General features: G+C 35.7%; 1 protein-coding gene across 5 annotated transcripts in view; it reads right to left on the reverse strand.

Moving 5' to 3' along the window:
- The window catches only part of GRM5 (glutamate metabotropic receptor 5), a 504,061-nt gene extending 483,422 nt beyond the window's left edge, over positions 1-20,639 (reverse strand). For all 5 annotated transcript variants that reach the window (XM_055320784.1, XM_055320785.1, XM_055320783.1 and 2 more), the window contains exon 1: positions 19,979-20,639. In XM_055320784.1, coding sequence (XP_055176759.1) covers positions 19,979-20,639 — 661 coding nt within the window. The remainder of the gene's footprint in view (positions 1-19,978) is intronic.
- Between the last annotated feature and the right edge of the window lie 4,786 nt (positions 20,640-25,425).

Below are 25,425 nucleotides of genomic sequence, written 5' to 3' on the forward strand. Positions count from 1 at the left end.
CTCTTATGCCCTGCTAGATTTCACGACGCCCGTAGGACACAGACATAAAATTGCAAGTATTCTAATCATGTGCATACACTGTTTAGGAGAGAAAATAGAGAAGAATGACACAAGTGAGTTTGATTAAATAGCCCATGGACGAAGCAGGACAAACATGGCTTTAGAGATGAATAAAATGTGGTTACAAAGGAGAAGGTCATTCAACATTGATGTATTTAAAAGGGTTTCACTGGCGTATGCATATGTGCAAACTCATCAAACTGTAAATATCAGACACACGCAAAGTTTTGTATATCAATTGTATCCCAATAAAACTGTTTTAAAAGGAATATCACTAAAGCTGCAATGTAATTTATGTGTATGGTGAAGAGTGGGGCTTACAAAGGAAAATTAAAGGATGATTTACCCTATAGACAAGATCTAACAAAGGTTTAATAATAACTTCATGACTGATGCATGGTCACTCTATATTTAAGCCTTCAAAATTCTATTCCATAGTACCAAAACTTTATTTTGAAAGCAACTTGGATAGGGTTATCCATGGGCAGGGAGAAATACAATGCTTTGCTTCTTAAGCAAAGTAATCATTAGGTAAATATATTTATATTTACCTGAACTTTCTATGCCAGCAATTATTTATCTAAGTAATTTATAATCTGGATATTATAAATTTTAAGGGCCTTGAAAATTGTTCACAACCTTTCAAAGTTGTACAGGAATTTAATCTTCTTGCTTTTTGTGTTTGTTCTGTTAATTTAGTAAAAAAAAATTTTTAAATAGAGGTAAACACCAGATAAAATATGTTCATTTCTATGCTTTTCAGAATTGAAAACAAATAGAAACAGAATAAGGATCTCCAAATCTGTCATGTAGTAGCAAAAAGATATTATATATTCACAGACAGCAATGTTTGTAAAGGGTATGAGAAAACAGGAAAATTCTCTTACAATGTTAATAAAAATACAAACAAAAAAGAAATACAAATTTATGGATAATTTTTTTTAAATTGGTTACAATTAGTTTTTTAAATTATACATGAGGATAAAGTAAGATATCAAAATGTTTTTGTTTCCTTGAAATGTTAATGATTTTCAAAATTCTTTTTGAGCTTTTGTCTTTTCCAAATGTTAAATAATATCTATGTATGGCCTTTGTATTTGGAAGTAATATAAATGTTTTAAATATAGTATTTTTGCCTCCCTTATTTTCACTTAATAAATGTCACTTAAGTTGTTTTTAGACACTAAAATGACAGGAGAATTATTTATTTATTTATTTATTTATTTATTTATTTATTTATTTATTTATTTTTGAGAGGGAGAGGCGGGGAGAGGGAGGATCTTGAGAAGACTCCGTGCCCAGTACACAGCCAGATGTGGAGCTTTATCTCATGACCCTGAGGTTGTGATCTGACCTGAGCCAAAACAAGGGTCTGACGTTTAATCAATTGAGCCATTCAAGTGCCCCGACAGAAGAATAATTCAAAGTGCATATAATCCAAGAAGTTATATCTGAACTAATAACTAAGCCAAAAAAAAGAGGTAATGTAAGAACCAAATTATTATTAACAGATGATATTTACTGACTGCCTCCTATGAATGGCACATCATAAATATTTTATTTATGTTTAAATGCTCATTTAATTTACACAACAAAGATTTGACATAGGTCTATCACTAGTCTCATTTTTTCACTAAGTTTCCTCATCTATAAAACCATATTAAAAGTACTCTCTCACAGGATTAATGTGAATATTAAAGGAATTAATATGTGTGCAAGTACTCAGATAAGTGCTGGGACACAGTGAATGTCCTGTAAATGTGTCTCAACAGCACAGCAGTGACAGCAGCAGTGTTACCCTCGGCATCGACAATCCCTTATAATTGATGAGGCTGAGATTTAGAGTGGTCAAGTAACTTGTTCAAATTCTGGTCTATTAAACCATAGAGTCCAAGCCCTTAAACTCAATGATAACAGGAATAAATGTTTCAATAATAATAAATATATAATTGTTAATGAGATTGAATGTTCTTAAAAATTCTGTGAACATTAATTTACTTTCCAATCAGTATCCTGGCACTGGGAGCTCTGTGACCTTAGATAAATTGCTTAAATTTCATAGGCCTCAATTTCTCGTTTATAAAATGAGAAGTAGCACAAAGTAATAGCAGTCAAGATTTTTTGAACATTTTTGTGTTATATTTTACTAAATCAATAATCATGACTATCCAATGAGCCATAAATATTGATAAAGATCCCTTTTCTTTTAAATGATGTAACTGATAGTTATAAAGCTAGCATTACATCCACAGCAAATAGTGATGGGGATTTGAATTCAGGTTTCTCTGAACTCAGTCTGAGCTCCTTTAACCCTGCAGCATTCCCACTGTTAGAACTGCCAGGTCATTTCAGATATGACACTTTATCAGCGTCTGTTACTTATGGGACATGCACATAATGTGGAAAAGAAGTCCCCCCCCCCACCGATCCAACTGCATCTGGCAAGCAAAATTTGGTTTTATTGTGGTAGAGACATCCTTAATGCAAAGTCTTTAATTAGCACCTGATCTTCATACTACTGTACTCAGTATTTCATAAAAGCCGAACTCAAGCAAATAGATCTTGGTCCACAGTGAGTGTTCATTTAATATTTAATTAACACACCAGGAAGATTTAGATTTATAAAGTTCATTAACTGATTATTCAATTGACCATCACAACAAAAGATTAGTACAGAGAGTGCAGATATAACTATCTACCATCTTACAAATGAGGATCTGCATATTCAGAAAGGTTAAATGAACTGCCCAAGGTCATCCCAAAGTGGGAACTCACACATAGTCTCTGAAGTAATTCCAAGATTAACACTCTGTCCACTGATCTCAAGACCAAATTCTTTGACACTCCAACTGGATCAGAGGTAAAGTTTTCCAAACTCAAATTCAATCACTTCAGTGTGAATTTTGGCTCTTTATCAGGAATGGTTAAGACTCATGACTCATTTCAATTGCCTTTGATTAGAAATGGTGAAAAAAAAACAAAAACAAAACAACAAAAAACCCAAAACATTAAAAAAAAAAAAAACAACCCAACAACAACAACAACAACAACAACAAAGAAATGGTGTACAATTTCTGAAAGTCCTCTTGTGGCCACTGTCATATATTATAATAAATGTTTGAGAACCAGGGTGCCTGAGTGACTCAATTGGTTAAGCGTCTGCCTTTAGCTCAGGTCATGATCCCAGAGTCCTGGGATCAAGTCCCTCTGCTTCCCCCCTCCTTGTGCTCTCTCTCAAATACACAAATAAAATCTCTTTAAAATTTTTGAGAATTTACTTTTCTTTATTATATCTCTCAATGATATTCGTTCTTCCTATGGACAGCATAAGTTTTATAACTCTCCTCAACCTCTTCAAATCTTAAAATCATATGTACTGTAATTTACCATCTACTGACAGAGTGAAGGTAAAAGCAAAGACATGTAACAAGCTTTAAGGCTAGCAGAGAAATTTCCTGCCAAATAAACCCAAAGAACTATTCTCTACACTCACAAAACAGTACTGCCTCCTTCAAGGACAATGCTTTTCAAGTAAGTGAAACTGGTTCAGTAAAACCATTATTTCTAACGATTACTCAAAGGAATTTGAAAAATATTACAGTTCAAGACTCAGAACTAAGACTCAGGAAGAGAGAAAGTTAGAATTTCAAGGAATAAACAAATAGTAAGAAAGGTCAAATCAGAGATAAGATTGAGTTTACGAATAATTTCACTCAAAGAATGTAAATTTGTATCGGGGAAAAATGTATGATTAAAAAATGTTTACATTTTCTCAGAGTTCAATATAACTAGATAATTGTTAGAGGTCTAAATTCACAAAAAGAAGTGACCTCAGTTTTGTTAAACAAGCTAGAGAATATCGTAATTACTACTGATTATGCATTTTAGGTTTATTGTTCAAGGCTGTCTGCAATATCTGTTAATGAGGGAGATTAAAATCTTATTATTTTACATAAAATATTATTAATGGTACCTAACTCAGACTATCGTGAATGGAGCAACACTTATCAATTTCATACTATATCTAGGGACACTGAATAGTATAAACAAAACAGAATATAACTAGGTGCCCTATGGTTCTTTTTTAAATTTTTTTTAGTTGGAGTTCAATTTGCCAACATATAATGTAACACCCAGTGCTCATCCCGCCAAGTGTCCCTCTCAGTGCCCATCACCCAGTCACCCCAACCCCCTGACCACCTCCCCTTCTACTACCCCTTGTTCATTTCCCAGAGTTAGGTGTCTCTCATGTTTTGTCACCCTCTCTGATATTTTCACTCATTTTCTCTCCTTTCCCTTTATTCTCTTTCACTAATTTTTATATTCCCCAAATGAATGAGACCATATAATGTTTGTCCTTCTCCGATTGACTTATTTCACTCAGCATAATACCCTCCAGTTCCAGCCACGTCGAAGCAAATGGTGGGTATTTGTCGTTTCTAATGGCTGAGGAATATTCCATTGTATACATAAACCACATCTTTATCCATTCATCCTTCGATGGACACTGAGGCTCCCTCCACAGTTTGGCTATTGTGGACATGGCTGCTAGAAACATCGGGGTGCAGGTGTCCCGGCGCTTCACTGCATCTGTATCTTTGGGGTAAATCCCCAGCAGTGCAATTGCTGGGTCGTAGGGCAGGTCTATTTTTGACTCTTTGAGGAATCTCCACACAGTTTTCCAGAGTGGCTGCACCAGTTCACATTCCCACCAACAGTGCAAGAGGGTTCCCCTTTCTCCACATCCTCTCCAACATTTGTGGTTTCCTGCCTTGTTAATTTTCCCCATTCTCACTGGTGTGAGGTGGCATCTCATTGTGCCCTATGGTTCTTTATGTGGCTCCCTTTGATACCAGAATATTAGGCACTAGGCAAGTATAAGAATCATATTGTATTAAAATAACAACACAATGCTATTTTGCTTTTCTTCCTTTTAAAAAAAATTCTGGCAGAGGATTTACAACCCTATTTATCTTAATCATATAATATTCTGCTTCTATGACTATTTCTCTCACTGGTATTATTTATTGTGACTGTAAAGTGATATTCTTAAAAAAACATCTTCAAACTCTCCATAATTTTCCAAATTATACTTAATAAAAATTTGTTTCCTTTCATCTGGTTTCTAAATATACTCATCCCTTGCCACATAAGTGATACATTATAAATCTCTGTTTATACATAACCATATTCTTTCTATAAAGGTAAATTTTATATTAATATGAGGTCATGACTTGGTATAAATGTACGAAAAGTTATGTGCTGGCAAGTGCTTCATCTGATCTTTTTCATAGTGAGCACTACAGAGTATAACATATAATATATATAATCTCAATATACTAACTTAGTAATGAATAAATTAGTTCATTTGTTGTAGCAGCACATGGACTTTGAGCTCAATTAGGTGTGCTTTTATGTAGTATATGCTTGCATTCAAATACATTGTATTTTGTCCAAAATGTATGATATATTGCATGCAAAGTTTTCTCTCAAATAATCAAAAATATTGCTACCAGTTTTTAGTTGTCTTTATAACTTTAAACAACTTGGCAAATTAAAGTACCACAAAACTCCCAAATAACTTATATTTTTTGCCTCTAATTATTTATATGAGGATTACCAATAATACATACACACAAATTCATAACTAGTATTGCCAGTTTGACTCTTTAGCATATGCATTTTTTAATAAAACCTAGAGTTTAAACATTAAATGTAATGGAAATTAATGGTTGTTTATAAATTTTTATTTCTTCTACACAAAAAAATGAGAACTAATTATATTCATTTAATAAGGGATGAGTGGACTAATTTAGGAATTGAAAACAACCAAATTAAGTTTGATAATGAATAATAGAGCCAGATAGCTTGCATAATTTTTTTGTGTCTTGATATATTTTTTCTCTCCTTTCTCAAATTACTTCAATAAAAAACATATTAATTACTAGATTCATTTGTAATTCAATTTTTTCAAATTCCATGAAATTGATAGTAAACTAACATGACATTTCAATATGTCTTACTTGTATATTTCTCCAGCTTCTCAAAAAAATAAATATCCATCATACAGCATGCAATAATACTTATATCTGAAAAAATAATGACGCTCTACTCTTATCAAGGAAAGTAAAGGCTTGAAATCATAACCCAAATCTGGTGAAAAGCAGATGTATGACTTTTGAAAAAAAGTTACAGAGCCAAAGAAATATCAAGGAGGTTTGTGAAGAAACTAGCAAAAATACAGTATTTTTGCTTTTAGACTCCTTGATATAAGGAACAAAGACATGCTTTTTACTCTCCATTTTCATTGTAGTTATGGTTAAGACTGATATTCAGATAACAATAATAATAATATGCCAGTAATAGCACCAAAATTTATATTCATAGGTTGTCAAAAACCAGGTAATTTCTGATAACAGTGCATGCTTGATAAACAATAGTTACTATTACTGTCACTATTATTATTTGAGCTATAATGATCTGCAAGAGAGCATCAGTTTAGTTTTCTACCTAATATAGCTATTAATCTGTTTTATTTCCTAAGGTCCATATTATCTCTTTTTGGTTTTATCCTCAGGCCTCTGGCATGCCTCAACATGCTAACAATTTAGCTTTCATTACCAAAGTTGCGGTTACTGACTAGGTAAGGGGCAAGAACTTGCCCAGTTTGAAATTTCAAAGAAATTATGCATCCATTGTGGGTTTTTTTTCAACTACAAAAGATGTTCCTACTTATTATAAAAGTTATCATAATTCAGTACTTAAAATAGTGTTAACTTTCCATCTTCAACTTCTCTGTTCCCATAACTACATCCCCTACACACACACAGACACAGACACACACACACACACACACACACACAGTGAAGACAACCATGATAACAATCTATCTCTGGGATATTCCAGACTGCTCATTTTTTTACACCATAATGCCTCTCAGCAATTGGAGGAGAGTTTGTGGGATCTAGTTAAAATTGTGCCAAAGCACTTAACACTCTATGTTGTATTATGTGATTACAAACATAACTTCCAAAAGGAAAATTCGTAAAATCTAAAACTCACTGCATTTACTGGTCACTTTCCTAATTCTCCACCTCATTCATTAATAATTTTAACTAAGCAAAGCCAAAATGAAAAATTTAGTTAAGGGTTTCTCTTCATATCCAAATAAGGCAAGGTAAGTTTTTGGTGAACTAATTTATTTTTTTAAGAGTTATTTATTTTAGAGAGTGAGAGAGAAAACACAGGAACATGCACAAGTGGGGGAAAGAGCAGAGGGAAAGAATCTCCAGCAGAATCCCTGCTGAGCACGGAGCCTGATTTCACAATCCTGAGATCAGGACCTCAGGGGAAATCTAGAGTCCTCTCTTAAGTCACTGACTAGTGAACTAATTTAGAAGACACTTACTGAGCACTTACTATGTGCCAAGGTTGACACTACATGCTTTATATTTATTACATAGTTGTTTTTATATTATTATCTCAATTTGACAATGAGAAAACTAAATTAAGTGACTTAGTCCAAATTCCCTCCACTAGTAAGAATATTAATCAAGATCTATACTCAAACCTGCCCATGTTCACACTACTACTTAAATAGAATGGTTGCAAAGTATCAGGAAACTTTGATTCCTGAGATGTCTTTGCACCAAACTTTGTGAATTTAAGGTCATGACTCCAACACAGTTTACCCATTTCATGGAACAACTTTTACCTCTAAAAGTGCTCTCTCTCCTTTCCCCTTTATACCCTTTCACTATTTTTTTATATTACCCAAATGAATGAGACCATATAATGTTTGTCTTTCTCTGATTGACTTATTTCACTCAGCATAATACCCTCCAGTTCCATCCACGTCGAAGCAAATGGTGGGTATTCGTCCGTTCTGATGGCTGAGGAATATTCCATTGTATACATAAACCACATCTTCTTTATCCATTCATCTTTCGATGGACACCGAGGCTCCTTCCACAGTTTGGCTATTGTGGACATGGCTGCTAGAAACATCGGAGTGCAGGTGTCCCAGCATTTCACTGCATCTGTATCTTTGGGGTAAATTCCCAGCAGTGCAATTGCTGGGCTGTAGGGAAGATCTGTTTTTAACTCTTTGAGGAACCTCCACACAGTTTTCCAGAGTGGCTGCACCAGTTCACATTCCCACCAACAGTGTAAGAGGGTTCCCTTTTCTCCGCATCCTCTCCAACATTTGTGGTTTCCTGCCTTGTTAATTTTCCCCATTCTCACTGGTGTGAGGTGGTGTGATCTCATTGTGGTTTTGATTTGTATTTCCCTGATGGCAAGTGATGCGGAGCATTTTCTCATGTGCATGTTGGCCGTGTCTATGTCTCCCTCTGTGAGATTTCTGTTCATGTCTTCTGCCCATTTCATGGTTGGATTGTTTGTTTCTTTGCTGTAGAGTTTAATAAGTTCTTTATAGATCTTGGATACTAGCCCTTTATCAGATACGTCATTTGCGAATATCTTCTCCCATTCTGTAGGTTGTCTTTTAGTTTTGTTGACTGTTTCTTTTGCTGTGTAAAAGCTTCTTATCTTGATTAAGTCCCAATAGTTCATTTCTGCTTTTGTTTCTCTTGCCTTCATGGATGTATCTTGCAAGAAGTTACTGTGACCAAGTTCAAAAAGGGTGTTGCCTGTGTTCTCCTCTAGGATTTTGATGGAATCTTGTCTCACAGTAAGATCTTTCATCCATTTTGAGTTATTTTTGTGTCTGGTGTAAGAGAATGGTCTAGTTTCATTCTTCTGCATGTGGATGTCCAATTTTCCCAGCACCATTTATTGAAGAGACTGTCTTTCTTCCAATGGATAGTTTTTCCTCCTTTGTCGAATATTAGTTGATCATAAAGTTGAGGGTCCACTTCTGGGTTCTCTATTCTGTTCCATTGATCTATGTGTCTGTTTTTATGCCAGTACCACACTGTCTTGATGACCACAGCTTTGTAGTACAACCTGAAATCTGGCATTGTGATGCTTCCAGCTATGGTTTTCTTTTTTAGTGTTCCCCTGGCTCTTTGGGGGTCTTTCTGAATCCACACAAATCTCAAGATAATCTGTTCCAGCTCTCTGAAGAAAGTCCATGGTATATTGATAGGGATTGCATTAAGCATGTAGATTGCCCTGGGTAACATTGACATTTTCACAATATTAATTCTTCCAATCCATGATAATGGACTATTTTTCCATATCAGAAAGGGAGATGGAACATGAGAGACTCCTAACTCTGGGAAACGAACGAGGGGTGGTGGAAAGGGAGGTGGGCGGGGGTGGGGGTGACTGGGTGACGGGCACTGAGGGGGGCACTTGATGTGATGAGCACTGGGTGTTATGCTCTATGTTGGCAAATTGAACTCCAATAAAAAAATAAAAATAAAAAATAAAAGTGCTCTCTCATATCTTATTTCACTTTATCTTACTAACAATATTTGGCTTGACCTTCACGTTCTTATAAGACCTCAAATTTAGAATCAACTACCTATCAAACAAGATTGTACATGAAATCATTAGAAAATGCAGGGAAAACCAAAATAAGACTATCACTTTATATGTTTAAACTTGTGCCTTAATACACACTCCATTATATGTGGTATACCATGATTTTTTTATGCAATAAGGAACCATCTTAGAAATATTATCATTGTATTTTCTGTGTGTGTGTGTGTTGGGGGGAGTAGTATTAATTTGATATATGTACACTTTTAGTGCCAAAATTATAATTAACATTTGTATTTATTTTTTAATGTACTATATTGGGCTATTAATAAAATAAAATGTTCCCAGGCTTGTCTTGATGTTTGATAAAAACTTAGACTAGTAACTTGCCTCTAACTTCCTGGTGTAGGGTCCTCACCATTGTCCTATGTTGAAGCTTATGCCATTTATCAACGACATATTAATTAGTTATATTTTCTCAAAGTCTTCATTTCCCACCACAAGTGCCTTAGAATTCTTGCTTATTTTTAAGACTTAAAACCCACCCATTCAGGAGGGACAAGCCACATGACATGGTCAGAGAAGAATAAACCTAAGTATGTATATTGCATTTCTCTAGCAAAAAAAAAAAAAAAATATATATATATATATATATATATATATATATATATATATACTAACAATGTTAAAAAGAAAAGTAGAATAAGTAGCTTTCAAGGTTTTTTTTTTAGCTGTAATACATAGTAAGAAATACATTTTAAGTGGTAACCCACAGGACACATATGGTTATGTGCAACTAAAATAAAAATGTACAAAACAATACTTACTCTTACTATCATGTAATACTCTGATGTTTATATTCTACTGTATCCTATTTTATACAAATCTATATTAACTGCTGGTATCAACCCAATGAAGAGGTTTTATAAATGACTCATGGGTTATGAGGCACTTTTAAAAAAAAAACAAAACAAAATGAAACACTGACTAGGCCATCTCTTTCTCTTGATAGCCTTCGTGTGTGTGTGTGTGCACACGCGCGCACGCGTGCATGCATGTGCATTTGTGAAAACAGATAAATAAAATGCATCATTGGGGCATAATCATTCATTTCAAAGTCCCCTAAAATGAACATAGCTGACTATCACATCTCTTACCAAAAAATCTCCTCAACTCAACATTTGGTTAAGTTGAGAAGTCTTTCTGGAATACACGCAAATGTGCCAAAATGAGATTTCATAACTCTTAGTCCTGATGAATTCCAAAGAAGTCTTTCATACATAAGGCTACATCATTTAACAATATGTTCTACTGTTCCTAAAAAATGTGTACCATCCTGCTTCCTCCTATAATTGGCATCTGAAGGACGGAGTGTGGCGTCTGCAATGGAGATGTGAATAAAACAACCAGATACAGTCTGTACTTATCAGACTTACAAAAAGTTCCTCTGTGAGGTCAACTTGTTGCCACAAGTATCCTCCTTAATTCATTTTCTTTTTACTGTAATTAATTCCTTCTATGGGAACAAAGAAAGGTGTTGTTTTCAAAGCTGAATAAAAAGATACGAGAAACATGCTCAAAGATTTTCTCAGTGAGAAAACAAATCATTTTCTTATTTCCTAGGGAGGGAAAAGGGGTCAATAAATGTGCATCCTATTCTCCTTGAAGCCACCACTATCCCAACATAAAGGAAGTTTGGGTTTATTTAAAAAGAACTGCCCTTGGGTCCAAATCCTTGTTCTGCCACTAACTACCCTGTAGTATTATGGAGGAAATTATTTCCTCTTTCCCTCCCTATTCTCAAACCTATGAAATGATTACTTTCTCATATGGAATAAATGAATCAACAAATTAATGAAATATCACAGTATATGTAATCATGTTTTAACTCACAGAATAAAAGAATCTCAATTAAATGACATTTGATTGTCAATATCAGTAGTTATCAAAGGGGACAAAGAGTACAACTGCCTCCTTATCCCAAATGAGGCTTAAGTTCATTTTTTCACAGCCCCAACAAGTGATTATTTCAGGCTGTGCATAGGTCCTTCAAAAAACTGACTCACCACCTTCCAAGAGAGTCAATTCCTTTAGTGAACAGTGGTATTAGTGAATACAAATAACCTTTTTTTAATTGAACCATAATTTGTTACTCTGGTATTTCAGTAATTAGCTCTTATGATATTGTTCCTGATCATAAAGAGTAAGTATGGTTTCCTTCCACCTGCATTCTCCAAATACCTAAAGGTAGCAGTCATGTCCCCACTATGTCTTATCTTTTGTGTGCCAAATTCATTCTCTGAAGACACGGTTTCAAGTCTCATAACCATTTCTGACCACTCTCTTTTGAGCAGATCTTACTTGGTTGCATTTATTTTAATAATGCCCAATGTTTATGAAATCCATTCTAGGCATGGTCTGTGGAAGCATAAAAGCAAGTCACTAAAAGTCAGTCTTGGAACGTACGTCCAAGAACATACTTCCTAGCCCCTCTTCATATGACAAATGAAGAAGGAGGTCACATAGTAAACACTCCTAGCTCTGATGCCAGCGATATTTCTTTTGATAAAAGTAGTCCTTTTAATTTTATTTTCTCCACCTCCAAAATGTCCTTTATGTAATCTTCAGCTTTCATATATTCATTTTCAAATTAAAGGAATAAAGAGGCTATTATCCTTGACCAGACTTACTGAACAAACTACAAAGTATAAAAACCTTCAGTAACTAAAGAAGAGATGAGAAAATGTGGTAAATGAGACAGAAAAGAAAGAAAGAAGAAAGGGGAAAGAACCTTTGTTTAGATTTCTGTGGATATTTATCCTTGTCTTTTCTTAACTACTTGCTTCATGTGTATTGGGTAGAGTTTGCTGTGTAGAAATTGTTTTAATTGGAACATGAATACCTCCTACCATGCCCTCCCATTCCACAGTATTCTTTACTCAGTATCAACCTTTGTTACTCAGACTAAAATTTATAAACCTAGAGGCTAATAAGGTTCTAATGGCTTAGGAATGGAGTCACAAGACCATCTCTTTAATAAATAGAATGAATGAACTCTCTGAATATTCAAACTAAAGCTCAGAAAATAATGTTATCTCTTTGGGATGTGGAATAAAGCAGACAAAGGAAGAACACACAATGTGGGCAGCTCTCATCCATAAAATGGATAAATGCTAAATATATCTAACAGGCATATATCTGAAGGACAGAGCTTGTCTTCCTTAAAGGAAACATCTGATTAGTTGTAACTGCACATCCCCCAGGTATTTATTTGTGTGTGTTGAGAGATCAGTGCAGTGATCTCTGAAAACAAGGTCCCTTCTAACATAGTCATCCTAGGCATGGAGTATTTGGGTGGGGGGATCTCTGGTATTTTCAGCAGTGAACAGACAGTAATAGTGCATGGGAAAGTGGAAATAGGGCTGCTAGGTCCATCATGAGTCTTTTAGATGAATTAGAGTTAAACCTGGTCTATAGTCCAACCTTTCAGATCTAATCTGTATACAGGGAAGATCTTGTCAACAGCTATATATTTCAGTGGATCCTATTTTTTCCCTGATCAAGGCCATATGCTTGGCTTGACTATCAGAGGCTACCCCTGATGGTCCATATGCTATCCTGTCTGGAAGGGAAGGTGAGAGGCAGCACCTCTGAACACATTTTCCATGGCTACTTGTATTTCTTTCATTACTAACAATGAAGTTTCTGACAGTGATGTCTGAATATGCAAAAATTACTTTAATTTTTAAAAATTACTTTAATCACTATTAAAGTTGCCATTCTATTTCCCAGATTCTGGTTCTATGATCAAATTAATTTAATGAATAATCCACCTACAAGTCTCTGTATCATCTGCTTTTTATGTGTTGCTACATTGGGGTAATAACCAATATAATTATGCAATCATTCCATAATCACAAAGATTTCTGTGGGGTCTAATTTTTCAGAATTTTTGTGAAGCAAAGGAAAATCACAGTTTCTGCAAATCTGCAATATGACTCAGGCAAAGAAGCAATTCTTTAATTCACAGGTCAAGAGCAAAGGGGTCATGCCATTTCTCAAAGCTAACTTCTACATTAATGAATGCATTTGTAGTCTCTGTTACTACTTCAGATAGCTATTAAAACTTCCAGCAATATTGGTATTATTGAGATGAAGAGAAAAGAATAGAGCAAGAAATGGAGAAGTAAATGGGAATGGCAAACACACAAACAAACAAAAAAAATGAGTAATTATCCCTGACAATGATGTGGAAATAGAATTTTGGACAGGAATATTGAGTTCCAAAACCTAACTCTGTAACTAATTATGTACAAATAAGGCCAAATTACTCGTCCTTACTGTCTCTGTTTCTCCAACTGTAACAGAGGTGTTAAATTACGTGCTCACTTAAGACACTTTCGGTGTTACCATTCTACAAAGCTAACAATAGTTTTTGTCTGAATTATTATCATGATCCTCTCAAAAGCCATCTCAACTCTGAACACTATTCAACTCCTGGAGAAACAAAATGAAAACCCCTTAAAAAGTACCAGTAAGGACCATAGTGACATTTCTCATATTTCTATACTAAATTGTTGTTTTGATACAACCTCAATAGAAGAAAAAGATGACAGGAAAGTGAGGTCCCATTTTTTAGAAGTTAAAATAAGCATATAGACTATGAATCATATTGAAGATCTTTCAAGCAAAGCTCTATTGTTATCACATGTTAAAATAATTGATGGAAAACCATGTAACAACTTGAAAATGGTACAACACTGCAATATGCAGGTTAGCCTGAAGACAATGTTCTTAATGATGTTATTTTACCAGTAAAATTTATCGGTACATTTTTCCCCAAGAGCATCACTGACATGTTTTTTGGCTAGAACAAATTAGCATTCCTATATTATTAGATGGAAATAATAAATTCAAGAACAAATGTAAACAATAAAGGAGTAGGGTATGAATAGCATTTTACAATTAATCAAGGGAGGCATCTTGGCACCTCGTTTTTATAAAGAAGCAAATCTGTGAAAAATTACAAGTGCCTGCTATTTATCTACATACTATATATTCATAAATGGTGAGTTAGGTACTATTCCAACACAAATTCATCCATTAAACAAATAGTCTTTTAACACCTATTATGTGGTAGGCACTCTGATAGGTCCTATGCAAAGAGGAGTTTCAAAGTTGGCAAAAATTGTGAAGTCAAAAATCCTGTAAGTCATCCATAAAGTACAAAATACGTGACTTTGTATATAAAATCCAGTCTGTAACTACCTTTCTCAATGAAATTGCTCTAGATCAAGGGGAAGTATGTAATGACGGAGTGTATGCAAGTGTCTGATTACTTAAAGCATTGATGGTTTAAGTGAATTATTGAATCTTTAGTTATAGGAATGGATGGAAGACTAAATTTTCCTTCTTGCCGAAAGCATTTGTTTCACATTTATAAAATAATACATTATATTTTATTTTACACTTAAATAGAAAGAATATTAATTCGCTTTAATACATTTATTTTGTTTTGATTTTTTTAAGATTTTATTTATTTATTCATGAGAGATACAAAGAGGGAGACAGAGACATAGGCAGAGGGAGAAGCATGGGGTGCCCAATGTGAGACTTGATCCCAGGACTCCAGGATCATGACCTGAGCCAAAGGCAGACACTCATCCGCTGAGCCACCCAGGTGCCTCTGTTTTGATTTTGAAGTATAACCATTGTAGTAATATCCAATTGGGGGGTGGGGCAGTTAAAGTCATCGGAATGAGTATGCTTATACTGGACTCTGTCTTCAAGGTATTCATTATTGCTCATAAATTTATGGTTAGCTGAGTATCGTTTATGGCTTTGGCTGGGCTCTGTTGCAATTAGTAATGGGTCAGGAAGGCAACTGTGCTGACCTTCATTGGTGCTCTCAAATAGTTGAGGTCAAGTGGTCTAAGATGGTCTCATCTGAAAAACCTGGGTACTCTCATCCTTAACATGGTGATGATAGTGTTCCACGACAGACAGACAAGGAAGGAAGTCCTCACTTCCACCATATTTTATTAGCCAAAGCAGTCACAAAGTTGGTGCTGCATGGTAGTAGAAGGGAACTATCAAGTTACAAAGCAAATAGAGTCATCAAAGCAGTCGGTCTTCCACACCTCCAAAAAGGCAAGCTCCACTGCTCCTGTGACATAAATGGGCACACACGCCAATGTTTGTGCTGAGGAAAAGGACCCCTTAAATTTTCTTAGAGCAGAGAGAATGCCGACTGGATTGACGCCTTTAAAAGGAGTAATATTTTTTCTTCTGAGTCATTGCATATTCCTTTCCTACACATAGTTGAAGAACTAGTGTGGCCTGCCTTAAAAAAATATTTTTTTTTCTTTTCTTGCTGTCATACTATGAATCTGTTTGCCTAGGAGGCCTAGGCACAATCTCTGCATGGCACAACAAGCCACAGTAAATATTAAGTCCTATAGCCTAGAAAACCTATAAATCAAGGAAATAGCAAGTGTATGAGATTAACATTGATGCTAAACCCCAAGTCTCCTTGTGCTCTCTTCTGGAATTCTGTGACAGCAACAATGCTTGAAGGAACATCTTGTGATCACTGCCAACAGTACTGAGTGACCACAGTATTACCACGTCTAAGTATAAAATAAATGAGCAATTTGGAGGGTGGAGGAGATAAAAGATTTTTTTAATGGGACAACATCTTTTTTGTAGTCCTTAATACCTCTTGGGAAAGCATTTGGAAAGTTTGATATTCTTTAAAAAAAAAAAGGAATATCAACTGAGCATAGGAGAATAATTATAAGAACATAGGAACAGTCTGGGATCCTAGGGCTAAGAGATCTAGAGCAGAGTTACCCCAATTCAGCCAGCTTAAGAGGCTGAAGAAAGAAATGGTATACCATTTCATGGAAAATCCCACAGGGGCTTTCTGTATGGCCAGAACATAGGAAACCAGGCATCATCTTGGGGAGTTTCTACAGTACCCAGCAGAGCTGTATCTCATTACAATCAAGGACTTTTGTTCTGATCCCAGATGTGATTTTTACCTTGTGAAACTTCCTACCACACCACTCTTACACTGATAAATTTTAAAATGTGATACCACATAACCTCATTATCCGCATACCCACTTGGGATCAAAGCAACATAAATACTTTTGATTAAACCACATAAAGATATAAGCCAGACAGTATTTCTTCCAGTCTTTGTCCACCATACTCAGTGTGTTCTCCCCTGAATCCTGGTAGTATTCAAATATTTTGCCAGTATTTGGCAATAAAATTTCTCTTGACCCATTTTTGGCAAAATAATTAAATCTGCCTGAATTTGGCAATGGAATTTTCATTGGCTTATTTTTTACCCAGAAATAGATTGTTTCCTTTTAATGGTTGTATTCCAATAGGTGGTTTATGCTTATAATACACAACTTCAAATGTTTGCATATAATTAAAAGCACATTTAGAGACATACATTAAAAGCAAGTCTCTGCCATTCTACATGATCCCCTAACTCTTCTATTTCCTCTTCACAAACAGCAACTGTTACCTGTTTTGTTCTCTGAGAACAATTCTTTGAATATCAAACAGTTTATATTAACTCCATTTTACACAAATAGCATGCCATTACACAAAACTGCACCTTGCTTTTTTCATGTAAAATGATCTTGGAGTCCATTATTATTATTTCATTACCTAAAGAATGCCTCATTCATTTTAATAGCTATACAATAATACTTATATGGATGTCATAATTCATTTTATTAGATCAGTATTGGTATACCTAGGTCAAAAATGTAAATTACTAACAGCCAATGGGCAAAATAATGAGTTTCATTTAGACTACAATCTTGTACTGGCATGTCCTACATAGAGACCAAGACCTATTCTTCTAAAGCTAGAGGGAAATCCCTAATGAAATTTATGATTCGAGGTGAACCAAAACATAACTTTATCCTTGGTATTTTTTAAACATTGTTTTTACTGGGATCCCTGGGTGGCGCAGCGGTTTGGCGCCTGCCTTTGGCCCAGGGCGCGATCCTGGAGACCCGGGATCGAATCCCACATCAGGCTTCCGGTGCATGGAGCCTGCTTCTCCCTCTGCCTGTGTCTCTGCCTCTCTCTCTCTCTCTGTGACTATCATAAATAAATAAATTTTTTTTAAAAAAAGCATTGTTTTTACTTTCCCACCTCATATTTCCTCATGTTCTTTTCTAGAAATCCATCCCTTCTTAATTTTCATCAATTGTCAGTATTCTTCCTGTTAAAATCTGTCAAATTCCATTTCCTTCTTGAAAATCTCCACCATGGATCTCATCACCACAGAACAGGACTTGATTTTTTTTTCCTCTGTCAATTTACTTTAGAGACATATTTGTAATTTCTTGCCATCTTGAATCATGGTTATATAAGTATTAATGAATGTCTCATGTCCTTTGCCAGATTGCATACCCATTGAGAGTATTGATATATAAAATAGAAGGGCTGTCCTTCACAGGATTATCAGAAGTCCTTACAGGTACTTGTACTTAATAAATATATGTCATATAAATATATCCTCAGGTGTGATTCCATTGGATTCTGTTCAATTATAATAGGACCCTAAGGTAGAAGTCAGTAACTGGGAGTCCTACTCTTAAAACTATTATTAGGTATATATTGGATGGCCTTTTAAAACTCTTAAAGCATTTGTATTTTAAAATGAGAACAAATATCTGGATTACCTGTACCACTGGATTGTTGTGAGAATAAAATGAAATAGTAATTTTATAATGAAAATCTCAGCATTAGAGTTGCCTGAGTGGCTCAATCAGTTAAGCATCTGTCTTCAGCTCAGGTCATGATCCCAGGGTGCTGGGATCGAGCCCCACTTCAGGTTCCCTGCTCAGTAAAGGAGCCTCCTCTCTCTCTCTCTCTCTCTCTCTCTCTCTCTGCCCCTCCCTTCTGCTCGTGCTCTGTTTCTTTTTCAAATAAATAAAATCTTTAAAAAAGAAAGAAGAAAGAAACAAGAAAGAAAGAAAACCTTAGCATTAGAAAAAAATCCAAGGTCTCTTCATCTGATCATCTGTCCATTGCTCAAAATCTCTATATACCAATACTCTGGAAAGTAAACTACAAACTTAAATGTAAAAATCTCCAGAAGCATAAAAATCTTAATTTAGCAAAGAAGCTCATTTTACATTTGTGCAGCTCTGAACATTATTAATGAGTGGACATACAGTGAAATCTATAGTATGCCGCTTCATAATGAATAGTTTGCTATATCTGATTGGTGATTGGTTACCAACCTCCAAAGTAGGCTCACTCTGGTCATTTCATAAATTGCTCAATAACTCAGCCCCACATCTTACAACATTGGATTGTTTGGACCACATTGATAATGTAATGCAAGATTCTTTAATCTTAACTGATCCTCACAATGCTTCAATGAACTATATAAAGTATTTTGCACCTTCTGGCTTTAGTATATGCAGTATGTTGTGCTAGAAAGAGTGCTGTGTAACTAGTGAGTCTCACATTTGGATCCCTTAACCTCTGTAGTAAAACAAAACCTATCCCAAACAGCCTTGGTCATGAATTAACAAGTCATGTATACAAAAATATTTTCAAAGTACCATAACCAATTAAAAGGAATGATATTGTTATTAATAGTTATATAATCCCAATTATGTTTTGCTTCCTTGTTTTGCTTTCAGTGTAAAGAAGCAACATATTTTAAAGTAAAACTAATTTTGAATTGTTAAAACTTACACTCTCTATCTTAGTCAAAGGTAATATTAATTCATACATATCTCTACTCCAGATTTAACTATATTCTCTTTTGAAAAAAAAAATACTTGTAAGACTACACTGTTTAGTAATTTTCTATCACAGAATACCTGGGCTAGAATTGGCTGCCTTCAGTTCCTACCTGCATTTATGTGTAGCTCTCTTTATCAAAAACAATAGGCCATTGGAGCAACTTTAAATGTGAAAATTATGAGGTGTTCGATGATTTTTTTTATTTACTTATGACAGTCAGAGAGAGAGAGAGAGAGAGAGAGAGAGGCAGAGGGAGAAGCAGGCTCCATGCACCGGGAGCCCGACGTGGGATTCGATCCCGGGTCTCTAGGATCGTGCCCCGGGCCAAAGACAGGCACCAAACCGCTGTGCCACCCAGGGATCCCGTGTTCGATGATTTTTAGGAAACATAAAAATCTCTCGCATTATTATAGCTGAAGTACAGATAATATAATGCGTAATGTAAAAAAGTTTTCATTCCACCAAATGATGACCAGGTAAACACTCATATTAGCTTAAATCTAAGCCTTTCTAGACATCTGCCACTCAGCCCCTTCTTATATTACTAGTATAACTGGGCAACTGAAAAGTTCCCAAATAATCAAGAATATTTTAGTCTTCCAAAACCTGATATTGTAACTGGGAATCTGTTGAGTGCATAATAAGACATGCATCAAAGGATGTAAACAGATGCTTACCTTCTGTGTGCACAGCTGACACATAAGTCCAGTTGTACCTTTTTACTATGTCCACCATGGCCCGTGCCTGCTGGGCATCTGAAGGCACAACCCTCATGAAGTACTTGAACAGAGTCTTGTCACTCAGATCCATGCTTGTTGCCGAGTAAGCAATCTGAGGTATGTTGAAAAGCTGGAGCAAGTTCTGGACCTGAATGGCCACAGAACTGGAGCCAGGCCCAATGACCCCTACTATGGGCTTCTTGGAGCGGAAGGAAGAGGAAGAACCATCCACACAGCGCACCAAACCTTCTTCTTCTTCTGAAGAAATGAGGGAGTCCCTTATAAACTCAATGCTCTGCTCTAGGGCCACAGCTGAATGCCAGCAGGAATCCCTTATTTCACAGCCCAGTGTGATGTTGGGCAAGAGTGTGGGGTCTGAGTTGATCCTTTCCAGAGTATGCAGCATGGCCTCCACTCTCTGAATGCCATACTGTTCACGAACTGCCCCACACTTCCTTTCATGCACCTTGTCCACCGTGGGCTGGTGGTGGACAGAAAAAAGAGCTCCGATAATGATGTCTCCCGGCATATGAGCCACCACCCTCCTCTCACTGGACTGTGCACTCCCACGGACATCTTCTTTCAAAAGCAGAACTGACAGGATCAACAGAAGGACCATTTTAGGAAAAGAGTTCAAGCTAATAAAGATAGCATGGTGGGGAAAATTTAGGAGAGTTCTGACAGATAGAATCAAACAACGTCCTATGTTGGGTGGCAAACCAAGAAATTAGCCAGTAATTTAGATGTGCTCTCTAAAGGACCACCGTGTCCCCACGTACCATTTAGTTAGATGCATCCATGTGGTCATGATCTTCAAAACCTGGAAAAAAAATAGCATGGATATTTAACAACATAAGTACAACTAGTTTGGGAAGCTCTAATGGTCTATACTAGTACATTTTGATGATGATGTAGATTAGGAATATAATCTTTTTGAAAAAATAATCTAAAAATCTTTAAGACTCTCCTTTGTCTATCTCTTATAATTTTGTAATTTGAGGAAGCAATCCGACAGAGCTTCTTGATCCTACTTTACTTATATCAATTTTTTTTATTTGTTCATCTGGAGTTCACAAAAGCAAATCTTATGTGTGGTAGGCCAGATAATACTCTTATGTGGAGATGAGAGAAAGTATCCTAAAAACAAAACTATGCCATAAACAGAAAACTTTAGGAAGTATGTAACCCAAAACAACAAGCATTAGTTATCTCTTGGTGATTATACTTTTTGTTTTCGAAATACTTTATACTTCTTTCTGAATTTTCAACATTAAGCATGTATTAACTATGTAATCACAAAAATTAAGTGACTTTTTAATAAAGGCTACATAACCCCTGTTCAAATACAGTGTAAGGCAAGCTAAACAATCTTCCCAATTAGTAAGTACTGTGTCTCATTTCTATATAACATAGAACAAAGACATATTGAGGGCAGGTAGGTATTTCCAAACTAAATGAACTACAGAAAAGAAGGAGGGGGGGGGGTATGGCAGAGTAAAATATTCCCTAACTACTTTGAAAAATATAGTGAAACAGGCACTGGTTCTGGGGGAAAATAATGTTCAGTTCAAATTCCAGTTCTGCTCTTGAGAACTATTACTAAATTGTTCAACCTCTCAGTACCAGAATTTCCTCATCTGAGAAGTCCCAACATATGTACTCGGCTACCCTATGGGAATCAACATAAGACATCAACTATGCAAATGTTTTGTATATTGAATAAGACTACATATATTCAGGACATGACCTTTTCTGCTATTATATTTCCAAGGGCATTTTGTAGCTAGGTGGTGAGGACAGAAAATTCTCTGGCAACCCACTTAGTCCTCCAGAGTCTTCAGAGTAATTACAGAGTCTTGTAATAAAATTCACAGTAATCAGTCCTCTATCTCTGGTCCAGGAAAAAAAAATCCATATCACCAAGACTCCAAGGGCTGGAAGGATGCATATTAGAACTACCCGTCCAAGTAGAAACTTAGCACAACTTTGAATGTAGTCATCTATTTCAGTTTAAAGTCCTGGGAAGAAGGAAATTTGTCCCAAATTGCCTACAGAAAATTCTAGCAGAGTTTGTAAAAGGGAACTGACAAATTAATGATTTGGGTTATTGAAATTGTTTAAGAGATTTATTTTGTACGTTATCCTCTCTGCCAGCCAAGGATCTCAAATTGTTTTCAAGTGACTAACTCCCCAAGCAACACATTTCAAAGACAGGTAATGCTTCTTCAGGAATTTACACATGTATTCTTCTTCAAGTGTACTAATGGTTTTCAAAACTCATCATATCTGCAAAATATCTAGTCCAGACACTAAGTGAAGTTGATTTGAATGACAGTTATAGTCACTCCCCAACCCCTGCCTCACCGTTTCTACCACTGCCTTCTACTGTTTTCTGTGGCAACAGAGAAAGCCTCCCCTGCAAAGTGTCAAACATTAAAATAAAAAACCTCATCAAATAACTAGATGTTCCAGAATAACTAGGTGTTTAGCAATATTTAGGGCAAAAAAAAATCAGTTTTGGTATGGAAGTTGGCATTGTAGACAGGGGGCAGGAAAAAAGATTAATTTTAATTGATTAAAAATACTACTTTTTTTTCATTTGGGAAATTGTCTGAACATTCTCAAGCTTTCCCTCTGCTTGCTTAGATCAAAGACCCAGAGACCAATGTTTATTCTCATGAACATATGAATTCTACCATAGACCAAAACAAAACAAATAAAACCAAAAATAAGCAAAAAATCCAAGGTAAAAGGAAGCACAATGTCTTATTAAATCCAGAATATTAGTGAACAAACTAACGAAACAGGATTCATTTTTATTACAATAAGAGCATCAACGTGGTATGTGAGACCAGAAGTGGCCTATCAAAATGGTGAAACTAAAATATTCCCATGAATTTTATGTTAGATTTTAAGCAAGCCCTGTATGTTGAGACACAGTAAATATATACACACAAAAAAACACTGAAATATTATCTTCCAGTTATAAGCTAAATTAATTTTTTAACTCATTCAAGAAATATCTACTAACTATTGAGTGGGAAAGACTAATGTAACAAAGAAGTGCAATGATGTACATTGATAATTGCCATCATTATCTTTCAATGAGCATCCATCACTTGTTCATTGACTCATTTAACAAATATTTATGGCATGCCTATACTATGATTCTGTCCTGGAAATTAAATATTCAAGAGAGAACAGGTGATACATGCTTCCTATAGGGCTTACAGATAGTACTCTAAAACGTGACTTAAACTAGAGCCTGGTAAGTGCAAAGAACAATAAAATAGAGTGTCATGTAAAAAGTGTGGCCAGAGCATAAAGAATGGGAGTAACCGTGGTACAAGATGAGGTTGCAAAAGTAAGAAAGGGCCAGACCATGTAGAATCACGTAGGCTCTTATAGGAATTTGGATGTTAAGTGCAACAGAAAACCAAGGAGGGGATATAAACAAATGACTGGCACAATTCAATCTTATGAAAGATTGCTCTAGCTGTTCATTGTTCTAAAAATGGTTTTGAGTCTAAGAACTAGTCTATTTTACCATTAAAAGATATGGGATAAACTAGTACAGAAACAAATGGAGACAGAGAAAAACTTGATAATTTTATTTTGAATATGTTAAATTTGAGATATTTTTTAAAGGATTCTATTTATTTATTTGAGGGAAAAAGAGAATAAGCAAGGTGAGGAGAAAGAGAAGCTGACTCCCTGATAAGCAGGATGCCTGATTCAGGGCTCAAGCCCAGGACTCTGGGCTAATGACCTGAGCTGAAGGCAGGCACCCAACAAACTGAGCCACCCAGGCACCGCAAGATGCTTTTAAAGCACCTAGGTGCAGGTGCCAAGTAGGAAAGTAGATATATAAAATTGGACCAAGAGGAGTGTTTTGGGTTAGAGATATTAACTGAGGGTCAACAATATATAAAATCTTTGCAATGAATATAGTCACCTGGAGAGCAAGTATAAATAAGGAAAAGGTGGAACTGAGAAATAAGCCCCACAAAGAGGTCAGATTGTGGAAAAGCCAGCTAAGGAAACAAAGGCAAGTCATAAAGTAAGGAGAGAATATAAGAACACGTGATGTAAGAGGAACCGAAGAGAATGTCCTGGGCAATTTATATTTACAGACACACACAGGGCTTTCATGTTGCAAATAATAAAATACATCCTGTTTTCCCTAAGATATTATTTTCTATGTGTATTAAGTATCTGCGTGTAGATGTGTCTGTGTGCAGCATGTATATGCCAATAATCCTTATAATAACCCTGAGATGTAAGTATTATTATATTTATTTTACAAATGATGTAATGGGTTTTTTACAAGTTAAAAATTAGTCACTCACAGTATAAAATATAAAGTTGTTGAATCATTGTATTACACCTGAAAGTAATGTTTCATTGTGTGTCAACCATACATACATACACACATGCATAAAACTAACCAATCCCTTAGAAAGTGATGGATCTAGAATTTATGTCTATACTTAGTGACTCCATCACATAGTCTTTTCAGTATCCCGTACTGCCTTACTCCCCCTTCCTTCAAGAAACGTATTTCAAAACATCATTAAAAACTGAGAAGGGGGTGACTGAGTGGCTCAGTTGATTAAGCATCTGCCTTCAGCTCAGATCATGATCCCAGGGTCCTGGGATCGAGCTCCCCGTCAGGCTCCCTGCTCAGTGGGGAGTCTGCTTCTCCCTCTCCTTCCTGCTTGTGCTCTATCTCTCTCTCTCTCTCTCTCTCTCTCTCTCTCTCTCTCCTCTCTCATAAATAAATGAATAAAATCTATAAAAAAATGAGAAGGGCCACCCAAGCATACTTAGAACATCCCAGGGACATAGAATCCTACAGGAGTTTCCTTCAAAACTACAAGATGAAGAATATTCAAGGAAAAGAGATAACTCAGTGCTTAGAAGGTAGAAATGAGTGAAAATATCAGTGAGGGTGACAAAACATGAGAGACACCTAACTCTGGGAAATGAACAAGGGGTAGTGGAAGGGGGGAAGTGGGCGGGGGTTTGGGGTGACTGGGTGATGGGCCCTGAGGGGGGCACTTGGCAGAATGAGCACTGAGTGTTATGCTATATGTTGGCAAATAGAACTCCAATAAAAAAATAAAAATAAATTAAAAAAATAAGGTAGAAATGTGTATGATTCAGACAATCATGTTTGTATTGCCCTGGCATTCCCCCGCCCCATGAGATTATGGTCTGCTGAATTATAAAGCAATGACTGCTTCACGATCTGCCTTGGATGCACACAATGGCTATATTTCACCAATATTAGCTATGAGGCTCACATACCTGGAAAGTACATTTTGAAATAAATTATCACTTGGAAACTTGACAGAACTATGCTACAAGTTGGCTTATTATAAGGTTAAACAAGTCATCCCATG

The sequence above is a fragment of the Nyctereutes procyonoides genome, unplaced genomic scaffold (genome assembly GCF_905146905.1).
Source record: "Nyctereutes procyonoides isolate TBG_1078 unplaced genomic scaffold, NYPRO_anot_genome, whole genome shotgun sequence".
NCBI classification, from domain to species: domain Eukaryota; kingdom Metazoa; phylum Chordata; class Mammalia; order Carnivora; family Canidae; genus Nyctereutes; species Nyctereutes procyonoides.